Source organism: Pleurodeles waltl, chromosome 7, assembly GCF_031143425.1.
Source record: "Pleurodeles waltl isolate 20211129_DDA chromosome 7, aPleWal1.hap1.20221129, whole genome shotgun sequence".
Taxonomy (NCBI): domain Eukaryota; kingdom Metazoa; phylum Chordata; class Amphibia; order Caudata; family Salamandridae; genus Pleurodeles; species Pleurodeles waltl.
The window spans coordinates 612,183,689-612,207,190 of NC_090446.1; the positions used below are offsets into that span (position 1 = coordinate 612,183,689).

General features: G+C 44.1%; 1 protein-coding gene across 3 annotated transcripts in view; it reads right to left on the reverse strand.

Moving 5' to 3' along the window:
* Positions 1-23,502, reverse strand: part of CDHR2 (cadherin related family member 2) — a 497,387-nt gene that overhangs the window by 62,311 nt on the left and 411,574 nt on the right. For 2 of the 3 annotated variants that reach the window (XM_069244564.1, XM_069244565.1), the window contains 6 exons: positions 22,110-22,206; positions 21,400-21,488; positions 16,839-16,916; positions 15,685-15,762; positions 14,425-14,485; positions 14,193-14,317 (listed from right to left, as the gene is read on the reverse strand). In XM_069244564.1, coding sequence (XP_069100665.1) covers positions 14,193-14,317; positions 14,425-14,485; positions 15,685-15,762; positions 16,839-16,916; positions 21,400-21,488; positions 22,110-22,206 — 528 coding nt within the window. Of the gene's footprint in view, positions 1-14,192; positions 14,318-14,424; positions 14,486-15,684; positions 15,763-16,291; positions 16,644-16,838; positions 16,917-21,399; positions 21,489-22,109; positions 22,207-23,502 lie in introns of those variants that run through there. The other variant, XM_069244566.1, reaches the window with a different exon arrangement.

Sequence of the window (23,502 nt, forward strand, 5' to 3'; positions counted from 1 at the left end):
CGAAGTAATCAGCCACATATATTACATGTGTAAATTGTATTTATATAAACGTGGTGCACTGAAAGACTATAACATTAAGATGCATCTATGAGTTGAAACTTAGAAATGATATATGTTAGCCGCATCTATGCAACATTATTCAAAATGCATTGGTGTTATAACACCTTAGAAACTATATATTTTATAATCATACTTTATTTATTGTGTTTATGGGAAAATTTATGTATAGACACAATAATCAGAATGTGTCTTGAAACTCATTTATATTGCCCGGAGTCAAGGCCCAAATATTTCTGTATCCAACCATCAACATGTAGCTTGTTCTTGCTGTGTATTTTTCTACTTGCAATGCAATGTACCAGTCTCCTGTTAACGAAGAGCACATTTTTATAGATAAGGAAATGTGAGAAGGAGAACTGCCAAGGACGAGAGGAGTAGCAAGGTGCTGTAGAGAAGAACTTCCCTCCAGATTCCTTTGCACAATAGTGATCCCAGATCATGTAGATGTGGTAGAGGCTAATTAAAGGTTGTAATTTATAACTACGCTTTGATAACTGAAAGTTTTGGCTGTGATGTAAGCTACTAGAATATTCCATAGGAGATTAAAGTGCAGTTCAAGTTAATTGGAGATTTAAATTCCCTTTACCCTTTGACTAGAGCAGACCCTTAAAGAGGTACACACCTCGTTCCTTTATTTTGTTGAAGTGCCTTCATGCTACACTCATCACTCTTGCAGCCTGGATTTAGATGTTACAGTTGTATAGGTGGTGTACTGCTGGCGGTTTTCTGACTGAAGGAGAACATTTCTGGACCCAATGGACATCGGACAATGGCAGTTTCTTTGGAATGGAGATAAGTCTTACACACACACACACGCACACATACACACACACACCCCCACACACTCTACCCTTGACATATGCATCCCCTGTATCACACACAACACAACACACCACATACATACCATTATCCATTTCCATTCCACCACAACACAATCTGCACATGCCAAAACACACATTGACATACATCCATGACACAACATACACACACTATTGATGCTGCACCCACACACGACACAACCACAACAGTTACACACTCATCTACACAAGCACACACACACACAAAAGCACAACTACACACATCACAAATATGCCTGCCACCCAACGACATTCATACAGCAATACAACAGATAAAACAACATACAAAAAACATCCACATCATATGCAAGTGGCACACATACTGACACAACTACACCACCCACTTCATTTCCCTCTACCTCGCCCAGCCCATCTCATTGCCCACACACACACACACACACGTACACGTACTGATCACACATACAACTCGATGCACAACATGGCAGGTACAAGTCCCCTTGCAATGTGCACACATGGACACAGTTGACAAGCGTGATTATACCATGGTTGTGGTGCCAGCATTTATTTGGCAATTAATACTGGTGCCATAATGACAGCTGTGTATGTGTGTGATATGTGTGGTGTACCAGTGTGTCCCCATCTGTGTCTGACCCACGTGTGTCCCCGACATATCCATGTCACAGAAATTTTAAAAAAACTACTGTGACATGTATATGTCTGGAGTAGTCCTGTGTTCATGTGCAGTGACCTCCCACATACTTAGCCAATGCTCGTTGCTTACCTTTGTGTCCAGCGACGGGCAGGTCTTGTTTTCACCATGGTCCTGTGGCAGCAGCGATGCAGGGTCGTGTCCAGCTGTGCACAGCCAGAAACGGAAATAGACTCAGGAGAATAGGTGAGTTTTCACCACCCTTTCCCCCAGTCCACCAACTGAGAAGTGGAGGTCAGATGCCACTTTTTGATTGGCTGTAAGGCACATCCAAATCTGCTCGGTGGTAAGTGTGGCAGGAGTCCTTCCATCAGCCACACTTTTTTATGGTGCCATCAACACAGATGGGAATGCTTAGCAGAGTCGGCGGGACTCAGGCGGTTTAAAGTGTATGGGACCACCAACATCTGAATATGGCGGGTGAACCATCACGGCAGAAAACAGAATTTCAGTAGAAAACTAGACAGTGGAACCATTACTGCCAGTATCTAAATCAGGGCCAAAGTGTCCCCAGGAAAGTTGCAGTATTGTCAAAAATAAGTCTGATATGCTGGTCATCACACTGAAAAAGGAGCAAGGAAAATGTCACATGAGAGAATTTCAGCCATTCGGAGAATGAATCCATCAACTACGCAAAGATAAGTGATGTTATTTTTGAGAATGGTGGGCTACTGTTGTCGGTAGATTCCTATCTTTTCCCTAGTGGGCAAGCCTTTACAGAGGCTGACACACAGGGATTTGGCTGATCCATTACCCTGGGATAATGATTGCTTGATTTCTTTCCTAGAATTGAGAGAAAGTCTCTGTCATGCCCCTGCACTGGTAATGCCTGATTACAAGTCATTTGCACTTTTCTGCAGTGAGAGGAAGGGCTGTACTTTCTCAGTGCTTACACAAACCCACGGAAATGACAGGAGGCCTGTGGCATACTTTTCAGCTACATTAGATCCCATATATTTTGCTTTGCCCAGCTGTCTCTAAGCTGTGGCTTCCTTGAGCATCAGTACAGAGAGATGTGAAAATATTGTTATGGGTCATCTGCTAACTGTGTATGTTCTTCATTCAGTTGAGTTATTGTTGACAAAGACCAGAACCCAGCACTTGACAAGCAGCCGTCTTACTAAATATGAACAAATCATAGTGGCTACCGAAAACATGACTGTCAAACTCTGTGGTGTCCTCAATCCTTCTACGTTACTACCCGTACCTGATCATGGAAATAATGACGAATGTGAGGTGGACCATGATTGTCTCAGTGTTATTGAATTGTGCACCAAGCCAAGACCAGACATGCCAGATAAACCATTACCTGAATCTGATTTTGTACTTTATGTAGATGGTTCATGTTTACGAGACAGTGGCAGGAACTTAAGAGCAGCTTATGCTGTCTGCTCACTTTCAAGAGTAACGGAGGCTTCCTGTCTTTAAGGAGTATTCTCTGCACAAGTTGCTGAATTGATTGTTCTTACTACAGAATGCTGTGTCTCTGATTAATTGAAAGTGACGATCTTCACTGACAGTCAGTATGGCGTTGTTCATGACTTCGGATAACTGTGGTCCCATAGGAGGAGTTTATGACGTCCTCTGGATCTTCAGTCTGGAATGGCAACAAGTGAGAAACCTCCTCAACGCATTGCAGTTGCCTAAGCAAGTCACAGTGGTCAAATGCTCTGCACATCATACTGTCACTGATCACATGACTTTGGGCAATGACTATGCAGATGAGGTTGCAAAGTATTGTGCACATAATGTTTTTACCTTCAATGGGGAGTATACCAATGAAGGAATGAATGGGACTAACTACAACCTTATGTTGATTATAGCTAATACCTGGTAAGAGGTAAAAACGCTTCAAGTGGAAGTGTCAGAAGAGGCACAGCAAAGTTGAGTCAGAGCAGTTTGTGTTAAGAGAGATGATGACATTTGGGTTTTAATGGATGGAAGACCAGCATTGCCAAATAGTGTGTTATCCCAAATGGCTATATTATACACAGAGGGAGAAAAAAAACTGAGGCCCGAATGAGTCCCGCGTTTGCGTCTACTATACTCTCAACACACAAAGTGCATGGTAGCCAAAGTTAGAACAGGTTCTTCACTAAAGAACCTGTTATTCTATCACTATGCCAAAGAATTGGACAAAGTGGGCTCACTCACATAACGTGACATGCCTCATCATCAGCCACCTTGTCCCACCCTGATAAGATAGTACTACCCAGGCGGACTTGTCCTCAAGAGAGACTATATTAAGGGAGTGCTTAGATATTACTCTTGCTCAAGATTGAACTCAGATCCAGATGATTGTCTATATATATCTCTGGGTAAACCACAAAGTAACCTTTTTATTCAGGTGGTACCCTGGATATGGCCAAAATAATACCATAAAGGTATTTATCAGAGGACGTCAATGGGTATTATGTCCCAAATGTACCTCTACTTGTGCCAACATGTTTCTGCCCTTCTCACAACCTATGATGGTCTCAAGCATTCATGAGAGCAAATCTATACAAACTTCACCATTATTCAAGGAAGGAGAAAGATTAAGATGCAGTGTTGACCTACCTCTCTTTCTTTAATACTCAAGCAGATCCACCTGCTATGACTAGAGGCCACTTTGCCTATGGTCTGTTTAGGGTGGGCGTCTCCTGTAGTCGTCCATTCATCAAGGAGAAGCACCCATGTTGTTCCTACCCCTTGGAACAGCTGACTGGATTACCACAAACGGCTAGACATTTCCATGGCCCAGCTCATGTTCATAGGGATGCCATGTGAGGTTGTTTAGGCAGTCCTGGTTTAATCCTAAATTCAGATTGATGGCAGAAGCTTTGTATGACAGATGTATTGTGTGCCAACAGAATAATGCTGGGAAGACAACTGCAGTCACATTGACTCACATAGGGAGATCAGGAGGATCAATCGAAAGAATGCAGCTGGACTTTATCGAGATGCCTGTGTGTAACAGGTTGAGATATGTCTTGGTGATCGTATCTTCTCGCATTGGGTTGAAGCGTACCCAACCAGAAGAAATGACAGTTTTACTGTAGCGAAGCTGTTGTTGAGGAAGCTCATACCCAGGTTTGGCTTTCCGACCTCTCTGGAATGAGATCGCCGGACTCATTTTAATAATCGGATCCTAAGGTTTCTATGCTCAGCATTAGAAGTAGAACAAAAATTGCACTGTAGTTACAGACCTGAGGCTTCGGGTGTGGTGGAGAAAGTAAATGGTACGCTGAAATCCAGACTGGCAAAGGTGTATGCTTCAATGTCTCTGAAATGGCCTGACGTTTTGCCTCTTGTGTTGATGAGTCTTTTGGTGAGTAGCAGATCGAAAGACTGGACTATCTCCCTCACAAGATCACTATGGGGAAGGAGATGAGATTACCTGTGATTCCTGTGAATACACTTGTGAACATTATTGATGATGTGGTCCTTGACTATTGCAGAGGCCTGGCTGACATGGTGCATTCTGTGTCTCTTCAGGTTGAGGTGTCTACAAGTACTCCACATCAGCATGACCTTTGTCCCACCGACTGAGTACTGGTGAAAAAAGATGCACAGAAAACGTGTTTGGAACCCCTTGGCATGAGCCATACAAAGTAATCATCTTAGTTGCAACAACTGCAGTGAAGTGTGGAGGTCCTCCCAACTGGAGCCACGCTTTCTATAATTACAAAGCCGAATGTTCCCTTGATATGACTACACCTGTTCCAGAAGTGCGCTGGTTACAGAGAGACAAGTGGAGCAGATCAGACAAGCTGTTTGGGGTCAAGAAGAGTCTGCAATTTCATTTGATCATTGTGAGGGGTCTGGAACAAGTCATTGCTGAAGCTGAAGTCGAAACTGAGGAAGCTGGCTCTTTGTTCTGTGGTGGTGCATGAATCAGTATCTGAACCAGACCCTGACTAAGGACCTAGAGCTGTGAGAAAGCAAGGGGGAGCTGGAGATCGATGGCCCAGGAGACAAGAAAGAGTGCAATTGCGTTTGCCTAAAGAGCACGTACTGCAAACAATACCTGGAGATCCTGAGAACTCTGAACTGAGTGAAAGTGAGAGTGTGACAGTGAGGATATCAAAGAGAACAAGAGTGCCCAGTCAGAGGTACTCCTCCCCTGACTGAACATATTTTTCAAATGATGCACATAAAGAGTTCTAGCAGGTAGGTTGCGTCCTCGTCACCTACCTACTGCCAGCTGCCATCCTCTTTTTGGTATCCTTTTTAAACTCCCCGTGCATTTTTTGCTTTTTACTTCGTAAGCCACTGCACCCCGCGGCCCCGCACCACTCCCTCCTCTAGTCTCTTTCCATTCTCTTGCCTTCCCCGTGGTTCCCTGCCTCGGGGCCCGCCTGCCTCACCCCCGCCCTTCCATTGGTCAATCTACCCCCTCCTCCCAGCTGCCACTCCCTCCCAACTCCCCTCTTATGCCGGCCGCAGCGCGGATGCGCCGCTGGTGCGCCAAAGGCAAGTCCGTCTGCGCCCGTCCACGCCAAGACCACGCCCAGCGCCAGACCCCCGCGCCACCAATCACCATTACACTGCTGACGAACTCCACGCCCTCAATCCAGGACGCTCCTCTATCTGCTTCCAGTCCACACCAATGCGCACCAGAGGACCCTTTACTGCAAAGCCTGCAACTTCACCTGCAACCTAACCCTCGAACACCATATCAAAACAACAGACAGCTGCCTAAGATGCATCCTGCTGAACACCCGCTCCGTCCACAAACATGCAATTTAACTCTGGGACCTACTGACCACACACTCGCCGGACATCGCATTCCTCACCGAAACCTGGATGAACTCAGCCTCGGAACCAGACATAGCCATAGCCATACCAGAAAACTACAAGATCACCAGAAGAGACCGCAGCAACAAACCAGGAGGAGGAATCGCCATAGTCCACAAAAACACCATAAGAGTCTCCACCAACTCCGACAAGACCATCAAATCCGCTGAGCACCTCCACTTCAAAATCCACATCAACGCTAACAACACACTCAGAGGAACACTGGTCTACAGACCCCCTGGCCCAAGACCGCAGTTCTGCGACGACAACACCGACACCATCAGCTCCCAAGCCCTCGCCTCAATGGACTACATCCTCCTCGGCGACCTGAACTTCCACCTGGAAAATAACAGCGATGCCAACACCACCAACCTAATCGACAACCTCGCCAACCTCGGCCTCAAGCAACTCGTCACTTCACCCACCCACTCAGCAGGCCACACACTCGATCCCATCTTCTCAGCCAGCAACCACGTCTCCTTCAGCCACACCACCGAACTCAGCTGGACAGACCACCGATGCATCCACTTCTCCTACCAGAAACCAGTCACTCACCACCACTGCACACAACCCCCCGATGCAGCTGGAGCAAAATATCTCCACCCTTGCCCAGGCCCCTCCCCCCCGGGACTCCAGACCCCAACACAGCCGCCACCAACCTGCATCGCTGGATAGAAGACTGTGCCAATGCACCACTCAAAAAACCATCAAACACCCCCCACAGAATCAAGGCCAGCTGGTTCACCCCAGACCTACAGGAATCCAAACGGCTATGTCGCAGAATGGAAAAAACCTGGAACCTTGACCCTACCAACTCCAATCACGTCGCCTTCAAGGATGCCCTACGCAAACATCACCAACTGATCCGCACCACCAAAAGGACCAACTTCAAAAACCGCATTGACACCAACGCTCACAACAGCAAAGAGCTCTTCGGCATCATCAAAGAGCTCTCCACCCATAGGACCTGCTCCAACGAACCCCCGCCATCACAGGAGTTCTGCAACTCACTCGCAACCCACTTCCGTCAAAAGATAGAAGAAATCCACAACAGCTTCAACCCCCAGACCCACCAGCTAACTACAAACACCTACGAACCCAACGCTCCTAGCAACACCCACTTCCTCCACACCTGGACCCCCGTCAACATAGAAGACACCGCCAACGCCATGGCCTCCATCCACTCCGGATCACCATCGGACCCCTGCCCACACCATATCTTCAACAAAACTAACACCATCATCGCTCCCCATCTCTGCAGCACCATCAACAGCTCCTTCGAGTCAGCCACCTTCCCAGAGAGATGGAAGCACGCAGAAATCAACGCCCTGCTGAAGAAACCAAAGGCAGACCCTGACGACCGCAAGAACTACAGACCAATCTCCCTCCTCCCCTTCCCAGCCAAGGTCATCGAAAAAAACGTGAACAGTCAACTATCCCAGTTCTTGGAAGACAGCAAGGTACTTGATACCTCCTAATCCGGATTCCGCAAAAAACACAGCACCGAGACCGCACTCATTGCTGCCACAGACGACATCAGGACCATGCTCGACGAAGGAGAAACAGCAGCACTCATCCTCCTGGAACTCTCCGCAGCTTTCGACACAGTATGTCATCACACTCTCCGCACACGCCTCCACAACGCTGGAATCTGCAACAAGGCACTGGATTGGATCTCGTCATTTCTCACGGGCAGAACCCAGAAAGTCTGCCTCCCACTATTCGTGTCAGAAGCCTCTGGAATCACCTGTGGTGTCCCCCAAGGATCTTCCCTCAGCCCCACACTCTTCAACGTTTACATGGCCAACATCGCACAAACCTACCACATCAACATAGTCTACTATGCAGATGACACTCAGCTCATCCTCTCCCTCACGAAAGACCCTACAACTGCAAAGGACAACCTCCACAACAAACTTCATGCCATTGCCAGCTGTATGGAATCAAGACACCTCAAGTTAAACACAGAGAAGACAGAAATACTCATCTTTGTCACCAACCCCTCAGCTTGGAATGACTCCTGGTGGCCCACCCCCCTAGGATCCACACCCTCCCCCACCACCCACGCACGCAACCTGGGCTTCATCTTGGATTCCACACTCAGCATAACTCAGCACGTTAATGCCATCTCCTCTTCCTGCTACAACACCCTCTGCTTGCTCTGCAAAATCTTCAAGTGGATTCCTGTCGAACCAAGGAAAACAGTCACCCACGCCTTGGTCACCAGCTGATTGGACTACAGAAACAACCTATATGCAGGAATAACAAACAAACTCCAAACAAAGCTGCAAAGAATCCAGAACGCGTCTGCCCGCCTCATTCGAGACGTCCCACGCCGCGACCACATCTCACCCCACCTTAGAGACCTACACTGGCTACCAGTATCAAAGAGGATCACCTTCAAAGTCCTCATCCACGCATACAAAGCCCTCCACAACACAGGTCCTGCCTACCTCAATGACAGACTCACCTTCCACACCCCCACCCGCAACCTTTGCTCTGCCAACCTCGCCCTCGTCCCCCGCATCCGTCGCACCACCGCCGGAGGAAGATCCTTCTCTCACCCAGCCGGCAAGACCTGGAACTCTCTACTGCTCACCTCCGCCAGACCCAAGACCTCCTATCATTCAGGAAATGCCTCAAGACATGGCTTTTCAACCAGTAGCTCTCCCCCCCCCTGCAAGCGCCTTGAGACCCTAACAGGTGAGTAGTGCGCTCTATAAATCCTTGATTGATTGATTGATTGGTTCTGGGAATGTTGGGGTCACAATACAAGTTCAACTGAACCTTCATGAACTGAACATTGTGCTTGAACTGTACAATGAGTTTTCATTTCCATCAATGAGTTTGAACTATGTAATAACTAGATGCATTTATTTTTATTGGGAGAGAGAATTGACAAAAAGGTTATGATTTAGAAAAACACAGAATAGGGCTAAGGAAGTCCCACAAAGATCTGTATATATATTTTGACAATCATTTGAACTTTGTCATTTGCACAGGTGGAATTAACAAACAAATTCTGTTGCTGCTGCATTTCACCCAATTGTAGATCTGATGTTTGAGAAATAATGGAGCCAAATCAGAAAAGTAGACACAAATACATCATAGGTACAGTATTGCGTGTTTTCTTTATAGTATTAGTGGTCCTATTAGTGAAAGTATTTTTCACCTATCCCCACAATATAGGTTACATTTTCTTCTAGAGTTCCCCTGCACACATTAAGCACTAGAACTAGCAACACCTATAATTCAGATGAAAAGGCTTTACATGAAGATGATTCAAGAGACGATTATTCGTCAAATGTGTATTTTAGACTAATTTATGACTATGTACATACTATGGATGTGAGGGATTGTTACATATGCACGCAGTTGCCTGCATCAACTGAGGAGGGTATTACATACCATCAGAGTCCTGTGAACTTTGGGATTACCTGTAGCCTTTCACTGAGTTTGTTTTATGGGACAGGAAATTATTATTATAATTTCGCAAACCTCAATTTAGTTCTCTCAGAGATTCCTATAATTGAACATCTGAATCGCCTTCCTACCCCTCAGGAGCTGAAAACAATTGCAAGATTCTTTAAATCTGTTACAACATTAGATACAGTTTATGCACACTGACAGAACTTGACTTGCTTTTTAACAGAGGTTGAGAAGAAGTTTCTAAATTTAGCAGAAAACAGGATCTAGAAGCTAGATCACAAAGGGACAAGAGTTTTAGGATCCAACATAAATGGACAAAGAAGAACACTGGACATCCATTAGTTGGAAATTTAGCTGCCATTACAGTAGATTGGAAGCATAAAGGGAAATTGTGTATTTGGATGGAGAGATCTGAAGTGGACAATATATTTGCAGGGAAAAGTGAGTGGGATCATACCTTTAAAGTTCCAAGGAATTCTAAGTTATACCTAGATGGGGAGGATTATGTTATGCCAGGAGTTTACTTTATCTGTGGAGAACATGCTTATTTTAAGCTGCCCAAAGGATGATATGGGACATATTATTTAGGTGTAGTTTTTCCCAAGATTTATCATGTAGAACACCTTAATGACCCTGTTTGAACAAAGCGTGCTAGACCTAAACGAGGCATTAGTGCTGGGGAAGTAGTATATATATATAGTATATATATATATAGTACATAATTGGTGCATTGATTCTAACTGTAGGGCTGATTCTAAATGACTTAAAGGTTTTGTCTTGAAGCAATTGTTGGTTGTTGCCACATTTGCAATAGTTCTGGTGGTGGGATATAATGTTTTCCAGAGAATAAAGATTGAGAAGAAAAAGAAAAGAAAGAGGGCAGGTGTGAGTTGAGTTTGAGAATAGTCAGTGGAAATAATATGATGAGATGAAGCGTTTGGAAGAGTTCAGATGAAAGGTGATGAAAACTACAAGATTTTAGAGAGTTTCATTTGAGAAAGAAATACTTTTTAATGACTTATTACATCATCGGGGGGGTTGAAAGTGTGTAACTTAGGGGTGCCATTATGCTTTGCAGAAAGAGGAATAAGGGAGAAATCAGTCACATAAATTGCATGTGCAAATTGTATTCATGTAAACTTGGTGCACTGAAATACTATAACATCAAGGTGCATTTATAAGTACAAATTTTCTATATGTTACCTGCAACTATGCAGTATTATTCAAATGTATTGGTGTTACAATGCCTTAGAAGCAATATATTTTGTGACCATTCTTCAGTTATTGTGTTTATGGGAAAATGTACATATAGTCACAAAAATCAGAGCATGCATTGAAACTCACGTTAAATTGGCTGGAGTCAAGGCCCAAAATTTCTGTGTCTAACCTTCAACGTGTAGCTTGTTCTTGCTGCGTATTTTTTCACTTACAGGGGCAACCATACAAGTCTCCAGTTAATGAAGAGCGCATTGTTAGTTATAGATAAGGTAATAGGAGAAGATGAACTACCAAGGGCAAAAGGAGTAGTGAGGAGCTGTAAAAAAAATCCCCCCCAGATTCACTTGCATGAGAGTGTTCCAAGGTCATGCAGATGTGGCAGAGGCTAATTAAAGCTTGCTATTTTTAGCTATGCTTTGACAGTGGAATGTTTTGATTGCAATGTCAGCTACTGGAATGTTCTGTAGGAGATTAAAGTGCAGTTAAAGTTAATTGGATATTGAGATTCCCTTTACCGTTTGACAAGAGCTGACCCTTAGAGGTATAGACCACCTTCCTTTTTCGCTATATTGACTTTATGCTACACAAACTTCTCCTGAAGAACTTCTACTGAAGTTTCTGTGATGCTGCCACTTTCCAACTAGATTCCTTTCAGCTTTATTAGAATAGTTAGTTTATTTAGATTGCATGAAGGTCTAAATTCAGATCACCAGATTCTCTTTCTTCTCTTTTGCGCCACTGCTGCAGAAACCTTGGTCTTTTGATTGCTTGTAAAGTTTAACTTGGTTCAATGCTTTGATTCTCCTTTGGTGATTCTGTATTTATGTAGAATTGTTTTGAGACACATTTATGTATGTTTGACATTAAGTATGTAATGAATCCTTTTTGAACCTTAAGTTAGTCTCAGAGATTTAATGTGTGACCAAATGGGTTATACTGTTTCAAACTGAAATGAGTAAATGTGTGTCTCCTTGCCCCTCAGGACTCCTAAAAAAGGTTATTCAGACTCAAGAATTAACAGACGAGTCAATGCTGAATCATATTTAAAATGTAAACTTCACAGAGCACAGGACCATGCACTTTTCTTTGAAAATGAAATGTTCAATATGCTCTTTGCTAACCTTTTTTATCTTGCAATGTCTAATGTCCAGGTGAAATCAGATTTAAATTAGCATTTCAGTGAGATTTTAAAAGCAAATTTCTCAGGACACTTGTTGCTTTTTTTCGAGTCAACACAATTAGAGTCACATTCTTTGCAAGATTCCAACCCGAACTTTTTTGTGGATGTTGTTTCATTTATATAGAGCACAGAAGTATTTTTTGAGTCAGTCTTTGCAACCTCTTGTAATTTAGATGGACATTTTAGCTAATTTTATATTTTAACTGTGATACGTTGTCCGATTTCTATGTGGTTTGTGATGCAGGTTGACTAACTCGGTCAGCATTAATCCAGTGAACAAAGAACACAATTTGGTGACATTGATAACATATTACTTCCTGTTTTTGTCCAGTGCACATCCAGTGCTCTTGTATTTCAAGGCACTCTCATATTTGCTAATGAACTAATTAGTATATATGAGAGTGCCTTGAAAGAGTGCCTTTAAATACATTTTTCAAGGCACTCTCACATGTGCTAATGAATGAGCATAAGAATGAGTCCTCCTCCTGGCCTAACTGAAGGGTCCACCAAATCCAGCGCAAAGGGATGTGAAGCCCTGCAAAGCTACACCGCACAGCTGCAAGCTTCATCAGAACTGACGCCAAGCAACGCAAATCCTCGGTGCACAGATGCCAGCCACTTCGGCATTGATGAGCAACACAAAACCCCGCAAAGCATCCCATTACCTCAAAGCTTCTCATACGAATTGGTGCAGGACACCCCAATTCGATGCAAGACTTTGCATCACAGCTCTAACAGCTCCTAGTTAGAACTGGCACTGGATGAAGCAATGCCTCGCCAAGCAACATCCAGCAAACCTCACTCCAAGGACATAAGGTACAATCCCCAACGAGCCAAACTTGGTTTGTGCTTGGTGTGGATTCCATTTTAGTAGGCCTCACTTTGTGACTTTGCCCTGGTCCAACCCGACCCTCAGTTTGCACTTACCACTTTTTTGGCTCTACTTTTTCCTAAACCTCTAAAATTGCATAACACCAGTCCTACAGATTAGATTTTTATCACTGTGGTGACACATAGAGGGTCATTCTGACCCTGGCGGCCACACCGACCACGGGAGCACCGCCAACAGGCTGGCGGTGCTCCAACGAGCATTCTGACCGCGGCGGTTCAGCCGCGGTCAGAAGCGGAAAGTCAGCGGTCTCCCGCTGACTTTCTGCTGCTCGTATGAATCCTCCATGGCTGCGGAGCGCGCTCCGCAGCCATGAGGATTCTGACCCCCCCTACCGCCATCCTGTTCATGGCGGGAAAGCCGCCATGAACAGGATGGCGGTAGGGGGGCGTCGCGGGGCCCCTGGGGGCCCCTGCCGTGCCCATGCCAATGGCATGGGCACGGCAGGGGCCCCCGTAAGAGGGCCCCGCAAAGTATTTCAGTGTCTGCCTTGCAGACACTGAAATACGCGACGGGTGCCACTGCACCCGTCGCACCTTCCCACTCCGCCGGCTCGATTACGAGCCGGCATCCTCGTGGGAAGGTCGTTTTCCCCTGGGCTGGCGGGCGGTTTTTCAGCAACCGCCCGCCAGCCCAGGGGAAAACTTGTAATACCCGCTGCGGTCTTTTGACCGCGCGCTGTATTTTGGAGGGCGGCATCCTGGCGGGCGGCCTCCGCCGCCCGCCAGGGTCATAATGAGGCCCATAATGTATTAAATTGTACTTTATTACTGTTCCTGTGCTGCATAAATACATTGCCTCCAAATTCGGCCTCACTGCTTTGTGTCCAGCTACCAGAGGGTAAAGTGCAGATTACTTTAGAAACTTTTTGTGGTTCACCCTTTTAGGGACTGTGGCTGTTGCATGAAAAGAGCTCACTTTACTCTGTTATTTTGGCTCTACATGTGATATACAGATATACATGTGATCTGAAAGCTTGGATGAGCGAAGAGCACTTAAGCTAAGTAGAGTGCATAAGTAGTAAGCACAGTGCAAGTGGCGTTAAACCTGGATGACTGACAATAATGCATTTATAAACCATGCACATTATAGTGATCAGTGATCTCGTACCTCTTCCTGGTGCATGCCAGAGCTGTGATCATTATTACAGTCAGGAGAACTAGTCCTGCAGCTAAGCCGACTATGATGCCAACAAGTGTATTTTCATTGTTCCCTGGTAAGGCAGCCGACCCACCCTGCGAATAAAGGGCAGATATCAGCAATTGACCTTTTGGAAGCTAGCATAGAGTAATACCATTAAGGGCCAGAACCTTAGGTCATCTCCATTTATTGAGATACTTACAATAATTGTGAGTCCAAATTGTATGAGTTCAGATAATGCTTCTGGAGCTTCCCGGATGAGTCTGTGAAATGGAATTTAAAGCTGTGAGTAATCTGTGCTCATGATTAAAAGAGAATACTTTCATGTTACAGGGTGCAAATAATTATAAATGTACATTCTATTTGGCTTCTGCAGCATAGCCCCTAACTTTCTTCAACTCTGCAAAACAACCCCTTAACCTCTTCCAGACAGGCAACTGACAACCACAGACCTCTGCAGAGGGCCTATCATTCTCTGCAAGATTATCCATTGGACTCTCTAGGACAAACTCTTACATCTATAAGGAGAACCCTAATATTTCTGTAAGTCATTCATTAGCCCCTAGTGGTCGGCATATAACCACTGCAAGACAACACTCAAACTCCACAGCACAAAACATTAACAACCAAAGACCTCTGCCAGATGGCCTTTTATTCCCTGCTAGTTCAGCCCTTGACCTCTAGATAAGAACCCTTATATCACCGTAGGACAACATTAACCAAATAAACTGACATCTAACCTCTTCAGGACAACACCTGACCTCAGCAGGACAAACCAACATGAACCAACGACATCTGGCAGATGGCCTCACTTCTCTGCAAAATCAGCCTTGACCTGTGTAGAACCAACTTAACCTCTGGAAAAGAACTCATATCCCTACAGGACAACCCTCCAGATTAACATCTAACCTCAGCAGGACAACCCTCAATCTCAGCAGGACAAACCCTTCACAGCCATAGACCCCTATCTGGTAGCTCCCCACAAATAATGCAGAAATAAGTTGAGTTTTAGGTCAACCCACCGACCACTCTGAGATTGCATCACTACTGTAGAACAATTCCTGACCTTTGCAAGAGAACTCTTCAACATCTGAAGGAAATCTAGTAATCACTACAGTAAAATACTCAACCACTGTGAGTCTGTCCTTCAACCTCTGTAGGATTCTCCTCCACCTGTGCCAGACAACCATTGACCCCTGTGGAAAACCTGTGGGATCTCTGTAGCACAAATCTACCCTGCCAAACAGTCATTCATACCCAAGCACTACAGGAGAACAACTCAACATTTTTAGAGCAGCTTCCAAGACTTTAATTAAACTCAGTTAGGTAACCTCATGAATTCTGCAGGTTAATCCAGGTTTGTTGGCGGCGAACAAGCTGGAGTAATAACACACAAAAGAATGATCTTCTGCTGCTGATCTACGGACGATCACAATAAAGGCCTGAAGGAGGCAAAACTTACTCTGTGACTTTTTCAGGCATGATGGCCGTCCCATTGTTATACACCAAATAGGCTTCCATAACCGACTGTACTGTGGCCCTGAACGAAACGAGAAGCACTGGTTAGGTGATGCTTTTATCTCTATAGCTCTGAAAATTTATATTTTCCTCCCTCCATTCCACATTGGATGAGCCCCTTCTAATCAGCATGGCTGTAAATAACATTGGTTTTACCGTCATCGTTTTTGGCAAAACCATTGAGAGTCACAAAAACACAGGGTTTGTGACAGCACAGTGTCATTTTGCAATGTCCCAAAGTCTTTTGCCAGTGAGAAAAGGCTTATCATCTCAGAACATGGCAGTTGCTAGCTATTCCAAATAATAAAGAACATGAATTGGGCATTCTCTTATTTGTTAGTTGCAAAGGTATGTGTCAAAGTTTTGACCAATCATTGATTTGTAACTGACCCACGAGTTGGGGTGGTAAATTATTCACAAATTGGAAGATGCACCCCTGAGACAGTTTCCCTTTTGGCATTTGTGACTGCTGACCTTAGACTGGGGATGATGTCAAATCATATTTTTACCTGTTTAAGGATTTCCAAAGCATCTGCATTTTTGCACCCTGACACACATTTAAAAAGTATTGAAGCCTTGTAATTCGGTGCTGTACATTGCCCCTTCAGTCTGTCTGCTCCCGTAAGCATATCCTTGTTTGGAAGTTGACATAGACAAGCAAGAAACTGCAGGCTCAGTTTAGTCAGAATTCTGCCATACCCCACTGTATCTCTGGTCTAAGATCTCCTTGTATTCCTCCCAAGGAAAGAGCCAGGCACTTGCTCCTTAGCAGCTACCTTGAGTTTCACATTTCACCATATGTTCTATTCTTTGTGTGCTGTATTATAGAAAATGTACAGCAAATGAATTTGAAGGGTATGCAGCACTGTGTGATCCAATTATTCAATCAACCAATTGCTGGTCCTATGAAATTGAGAAATCACAGTTAGGTTATGCTTGCCATATGTATGCATTAAACATGGTCATTATCCACAATATAACATCTGTATAACAGTGATTTGCTTCACCACCTCCTTCACCTTTCGCCAGCTTCTAAAAGCAAAGGGTAGTAAAAAGTAGACAACATGCAGAAAAAAGGGGTTTGTAGGATTTAATCACCTGGCAGCTCGGGAGGTCTGGCCATATACTTTGATATTTGCGATGTAGACGGTCGCTCTTGTGGCCTTCACCAAGACTCTGAGGGTTGAAAATAAAAGACAAACATAAACTCTATTATATAGATTCATTCATATTTGCACCACTCAGCAAACTGACCAGATTGATCACTTTTTCCTCTGAGATAATCTAACCCTTATCTCTAGACGGCCCTTTCCACAACCAGCTGTCAATTTTTCAAAATGGAAAATAATCATGTATTGTATCATGGATAGCAATTAGCACTAGTGGCTTCAACACAAATAAACAGAACTGGAATGTAGTGAAGTAATACAGCGACGAGGCAAGGTCTAGGCACACTGAACATGTACATTGTGGCATTAAATAAAGTATATAAGCAGGGTCTCTACTTATGGCATAAGTTCACATCCTTAGAAACTACTTGATAGTTTATAGAACACATGAATATCACACATTAATACATTTCTGGAATAAGCATACAAGTATTGAAGGACTGGGAAAAATATATTGCCTCATAGACAATGATGAAAATGTCACTCAGAATCCAACATTGGATCACAAATTAATAATAAATGATCAGCAAACTACCTAGGGAAAATGTCATGAGTAAAAAGAGGAAAGCTACAGTCTGAGATGCAAGAAAGGTTGTAGACAAGTAAAAAGGTCTGAAGCATTGAAAACTATGTTACCTTGTCACATAGCTGTATATGGCAGAAAATATGACTCAATGGTCAAAGAAGGGAAGCAAAGCAGGTGGAGAAATTCTTACCAAAGACAAAACATTTTTCCCCAAAAATGCCATCATCATCTTCTAGGACAAAAATATAAAACACTACCAAAATTGATGTTTAGAGAACGTATGCCGAGTTCAGTTAGCTGGAAGATACAAATGAACTGTAAAACGACAAGTAGAGGAAAGAAGGGCAACAGATACAAGGTAAGACATACACAAATATTGGGGAAGAAAATACACACAACGCATTTCAATGCCTGTGTTGAAGGGAGAAAGAACGTAAATCAGTAAAGATTAATCTTTGTAAAAACAAAAATAAAAAATGTGCCTAACAGGACTATACATTTTGGGAAAGTTTAAACAATTAATATAAATAGAGCAATACCATTTTTTTTATCTTTAAACTTGGCCAGAAATTATAATTAAACGAACATGTTGACAAATCAGAGAAAAGAAGACACAATTAATTACAACAGGTGTAAAGGAACAACATAGAATGAGTTTCAGGGAGTTTAGTTATTATTGACACTATAAACACGATAATGAAATATTGGGCACAGAGGAAGAAAGCAAAATCTGCAGCGTTTGAATCTTGACCTTCAAGGATTCCCTTAAAAGTAGCCTAAAAAATAACTCTTATATCCACTAAAAGAACCACTGACCTCTGTAGATGTAGTTCATGCAGCAACATTAAATGATTTACAGAGAATACCAGTGGTAAGACCACAAGAGAGGGCGAAGTTATGGCTTTTCATACAAGCCAGGAAAAAACCACGGTGATTAACAATCTGACAAGGCAGCAATAGTTGTCCTTATAGACAGTCTTATGAAACGGAAGTAACAAAACAAACATGAATTTAAGAATATGATCTGAAACTGTATGATAATCCTGCAATTTTTTAATGGTCGTCAGTAAAAAAAAAATGATAAACATCAGGTACTGATGTAAAAGAATATTTTTTTTCTTAACAACGAATTTCCTATGACATTTCTGAATTATATAGTGTCAAAAGACCATAAAACACTGGAGAAACCCTCAGTGTCAAACCAGGGTAGACCCGCCAAAGTTTTGTCTGGTTATGTATAGCTGTATGAATTTATTGTCTCCATAAATGAGTTGTGGAGTGTTATCAGCATTGCCTGTTGCACTCCCTTCTTTCCTTGTGGCTAGCAACAAATTCTCAATACCTAATTCCAATGAAGTGTCTTGAATAGATGCTGAATTTCTGGCAACCGTTCTTCAAGGGGGAAATATTTTCTTAGAAATGTAAAAGGTGCTCAATCAAACCTTTTTAATTTAAAATTAATTTATAATGTATATGTTTTACACATTCCCAAAGTTAATTTTCCAACAAACTTTAGTCATTCCCAAGAACTTCACACTCATCCAGCGCTTCACCAGGGGATCTTTTTGAAACAATGAAATCTTTAATGTTAAACAGTCTAGCTAATCCTTCTTTTGAAAAGGCCTTCATTTGGTGTGTCTCAAAGGCTTTACATGTGCAGATGATGCTAATAAGTCCAGTTAATTCAGAAAGAGAAATCTTTAGTAAGCTAGTTCACATGTAACGTAGGAAAAAGTACTGTGAATTAATTGTGTTGTCTGGTGAATGTTTTACTCAAAGCTGGAATTCTATTTGTAACAGATTTAAAGCATGAGTTAGTATCTTGTCCACTGAAACATTTAATTCTAAAGGCTAACATCTCAGTGAGACGTCATGCAAAATGTATATAGCAAAGGTCTAGTCCCACCTCTCCACAAAACAAATGTTATTCAGTGGTTAGATTAAACTTCAAATGGACCAACAGCCTAAGATAACCTTCACATGTAATGTATTGTTCTGGTACCACAGTGATAAGTCAAGCAGAACGCGTGTGCAACCCTTATTAGCCATGCTTCTTTAAGTAATGTTACAATCTGTTGCCCCAAACCCTCAATAAAAGGATGTGAAAACTAAACAGTTTGCATGCAAACAATGTGTTTAGTTAACCTGGTTTTACCGAATATAGCGAACACTGAAAACATAGTGTGCATTTTAATAAACATACACAACAGATCAAGTTTGTAACTCTCTTACAAATGTGTGTTATTAAACCTGCTTCCACTCACCCTATCCTTGGCAGGATGAAGCAGACTGGGCACAAAGCCCCCTCCAGAACCAGTGGAGAAAGGCATCCACTAACCACATCCTTGGCAGGATGAAGCAGACTGGGCACAGAGCCTCCTCCAGAACCAGTGGAGAAATGCATCCACTCACCTTATCCTTGGCAGGATGAAGCAGACGGGGCACAAAGCCCCCTCCAGAACCAGTGGAGAAAGGCACCCACTCACCCTATCCTTGGCAGGATGAAGCAGACTGGGCACAAAGCCCCCTCCAGAACCAGGGGAGAAGCCACCCACTTGAGAGACTGTGGCTTTGCACTCCCCAGGACCAAGCAGTAGGCAACCCACCCACTTGAGAGACTTGAGACACAGTGGCTTTGCACTCCCCAGGACCAAGCAGTGGGCAAACCACCCACTTGAAAGACTTGAGAGACTGTGACTTTGCACTCCCCAGGACCACGTAGTGGGCAAACCACCCAGGACATCGCTGTGGGCATGGAGCCCCCTCCAGGAGCAGTGGCGTTATTCCATCTTCCGGCTGAGGTGCCCCCCCTTTCCCTTCCCCCTGAGTTGCCTGTGTTTTTTTCGACCTGATGCCCCTGCAGTGTTCTCTCCGTATTGAGGCAGCAGTCAAGTGTGGGCTTGGCCTATGCGTTTTGGGCCAGTGGCCCATGGACATTTCGAGTGGGCAATGTACCACCTTATGTGCATATTGTATATTTTTGTAAATACTGTTTTTCTGATTATTACGTATATCTGACTATTTCTAAAATATCACTGATTTCACTCAATTCCTTTTGTCCTTGCATTCTTCAAGAGTGTTATGGGGTGTAAATGTAATGTTGATGCATGTGTTTGTGTGTATGGTGTTGTGGGTGAGGGTGGGGGTGGGGGTGTTGTGTGTTGTGTGTGTGTGTCACTCTCTTTGTCCTCCCCCCCTCCCCTGTGTGCTAGGTGCTGTACTCACTCTGGTCATCTCCGCCGACATTCATACTTCTGGTAGATGAGGAGGTAGACCAGCATGGGCAGGACCTGCAGCTCGGGCTCCACGGCATCCTGGTTCTTCGTGGAGTGTCGAGGGTTGAGTGGTTTCCCTTCCAAATACTGTTTCCGACGTGCTTTTAATGGCGTTGGTAGCGCCCCGGAAAAGCTGGCGGATGGGCCGGTTGTGATGGGATGAGCGGTACATTGTCTTTCGCCTGGCTGTTGGCAGTTACTGCCGCAGTGTTTGTTGCTACCACCGTCGCGGTCAGAGTGTTAAAGTGGCTGGCTGTGTTGGCGGTTTCCGCCGTGGTCCTGATTCCATTCCATTCCATTTTTTACCGCCGGCCTGTTGGCAGTATTACCGCCGCTTTAACGCTGACCGCCAGGGTTGTAATGAGGGCCATAATCTGTTATCTGCTAAATCGTACATGGCATAGTTAATTTCTTCTGTATCTTTCTTAGCCACAGTTTCATAAAGATCTACTACTTTGTTTGACATCGCTTATTCCCTGTTGGATTTTGGCTCCAATTGTCTATAAACTTCATTTTTTTGTCTCCTACTTGCTTTGGCTATCTATACTTACCTACATATACTTACCTTCATGACATTTTGGTAGACAATATTCTGGCTACGATGTTTAAAATATGATATTTGTGCTCAATATTTTTACGTATAGCCACTCATATATCTGAAACACTGGCAAGGGGGTAGCATCTCTTACCTTTTGATGGCTTCACTGTTTTGCTGAACTTCAGTAGCAGTGGAAGAGAATTCCAGGATGATGAGGAAAGACTTATCTATGGCATAAATCTGCAGAAGCCCAGGGATGAAGAAATGGAAGAGAAAGATGAGTGAAGGGGCATGGTCATTTGCGGAACTAGACAAAATGTATGCCACATTCTATAGTATCGTCATCAATGGCTCAAAACATCCGTCCCTGAAGAAATGGTGGTGAAAGTAACCATTTATACACATTCCCAAACACTCTCACTGCCTTAAGTATGGAGTCACTAGTATTGCCTTAAATCAGCTGTCTTCTTAATCGTGTCTCTCTCCTCCTCTCTCTCTTCCTGTTCCTCCCATCCCTCTCACCCCATCTACCTAGTTCCCTCTCTTTCTCTACCCTTCTTTCATTCTGGTCTTTTGCCCTGCCTCTTTCCATTGTTCTATTTATCTCTGTCTACTTCTCACTCTTCTCTCTTTCTCCATCCCTCTCTGTAGCCCTCTCCCCACCTCTCCTTCCCTCTTTTATCTGTCACACTCTCTCTCCTCCCACTTATTTATCTTCTCTCCCCTACATTGTCTCCCTGTTTCTTTCTCCCTCGCTCTCTCCCAATATATGTTTCTCTTTCCCTATCTCGGCCTCACTCACTACCTCTTTGCCCCACTTTGTCCATACTTCTGTCACTCTCTCTCTCACATGTTACATACGTCAAGGTCCTTGGTAGAGCTGAGCCCTCCTTTGTCACGGGCTATCACTGTCACTCTGTACTGCCCTTTCAGAGAGCTGTCGAGGGAGCTGGCCACCCTGAAAAGAGAGGAAACATGAAATTGTAAGTCGCTTCCTCTGCGCTGATGTGTCGATGCACAGATTCATCAGTCACGGTTTAAGCTTAGAGTCCGAAAAAGGCAAGGTCTCAACAACAAATAGTTCATGCCATTGTACCTCACTCTCCAGGTTGGCACTCACCCCTGAACTAAGAATATCCAACATTAAACACAGCCAGTACTCGACCTCTGTCCGAAGTTGTCCTCTTGACGAATCTTGCAGGAAAGTGTCACTCAATGGGTCACACATTTGTCAGTAGAATATCACTCATAAATACAGAGAAATCATGGAAATGTCAAACATTAGCAATGTTCAAACCTGTCAGCCATGGGAAAGTGGCTCTCCTAAAGCAGCTAAGTGTAAGTTGGGGGGAGGGTGTAAATCTTAGTCGCAGGCCACAATTGATGCCTCTTATACTAACGGGGGACACACGCAGTATATTACTGATTAAGAGGAGTGACCTATAGAGGTCACTCCTCTTTTATTTAAGCCCCCAGGCTGCACCTGGCCCTTGGGATGTGATATGTGCAACAGTGTATGGTAGAGCCCGGGTGGCATTCTATATCCCTTCCAACCTTCCCCCATCTCACCTCACTGCAGATAAATTGACCCCAAAGGGTTGTCTTGTAAGCCCTTCTAATGAGGTAGATGGCTACGTAAAAATGCGGTTGTCTCCCTGGTTCCTTTGTGGATAGTGCTCAGGTACTGCTGTAGCAGGAGTGATATCTTCATCTTCTCCTTCTTGGCTCTCCTCTGCACCGAGCTGGGGATGTTAATTGGTTGAGCTAGGGCACGTTGCGGCCGCCGTCGTCTGGCCATACTGTACCATGGCCATAGTTCCTTGTCTGCCTACAACGTTCCAGGTGCCTCTCTCAAAAGGTGTATGGAACTTCCATCTTAGGTGATGGTCCCATATTATGACTAGGTCTCCCACCGACAGGTCTGGGATTGGCACTCGGTGGGACAGACTAGCCTTGTTAGTCATGGTCCTCCTTTTCTCCTGAGTAGCCTGAACATCTACTGGTAGAGGTCGCCACTGAGGCCCTGTTGGAATGCAGTCTCCAGTGGCCCTCCACATCAGCAAGTTCATTGACTCACAGTTTGTCGTGCTGTGAGGGGTTTGCAGGTAGAACTGTAGGAACCCATGAAGGCAACACTCCAGGCCCTCCCTGTTGTTTACACATATGAGGTGCACCCTATTCAGTTGTGCATAAAGCGCTCCACTTCCCCAATGGCCTGGGGCCACTGAGGAGTCACTTTTCAGTGTCAAATGTT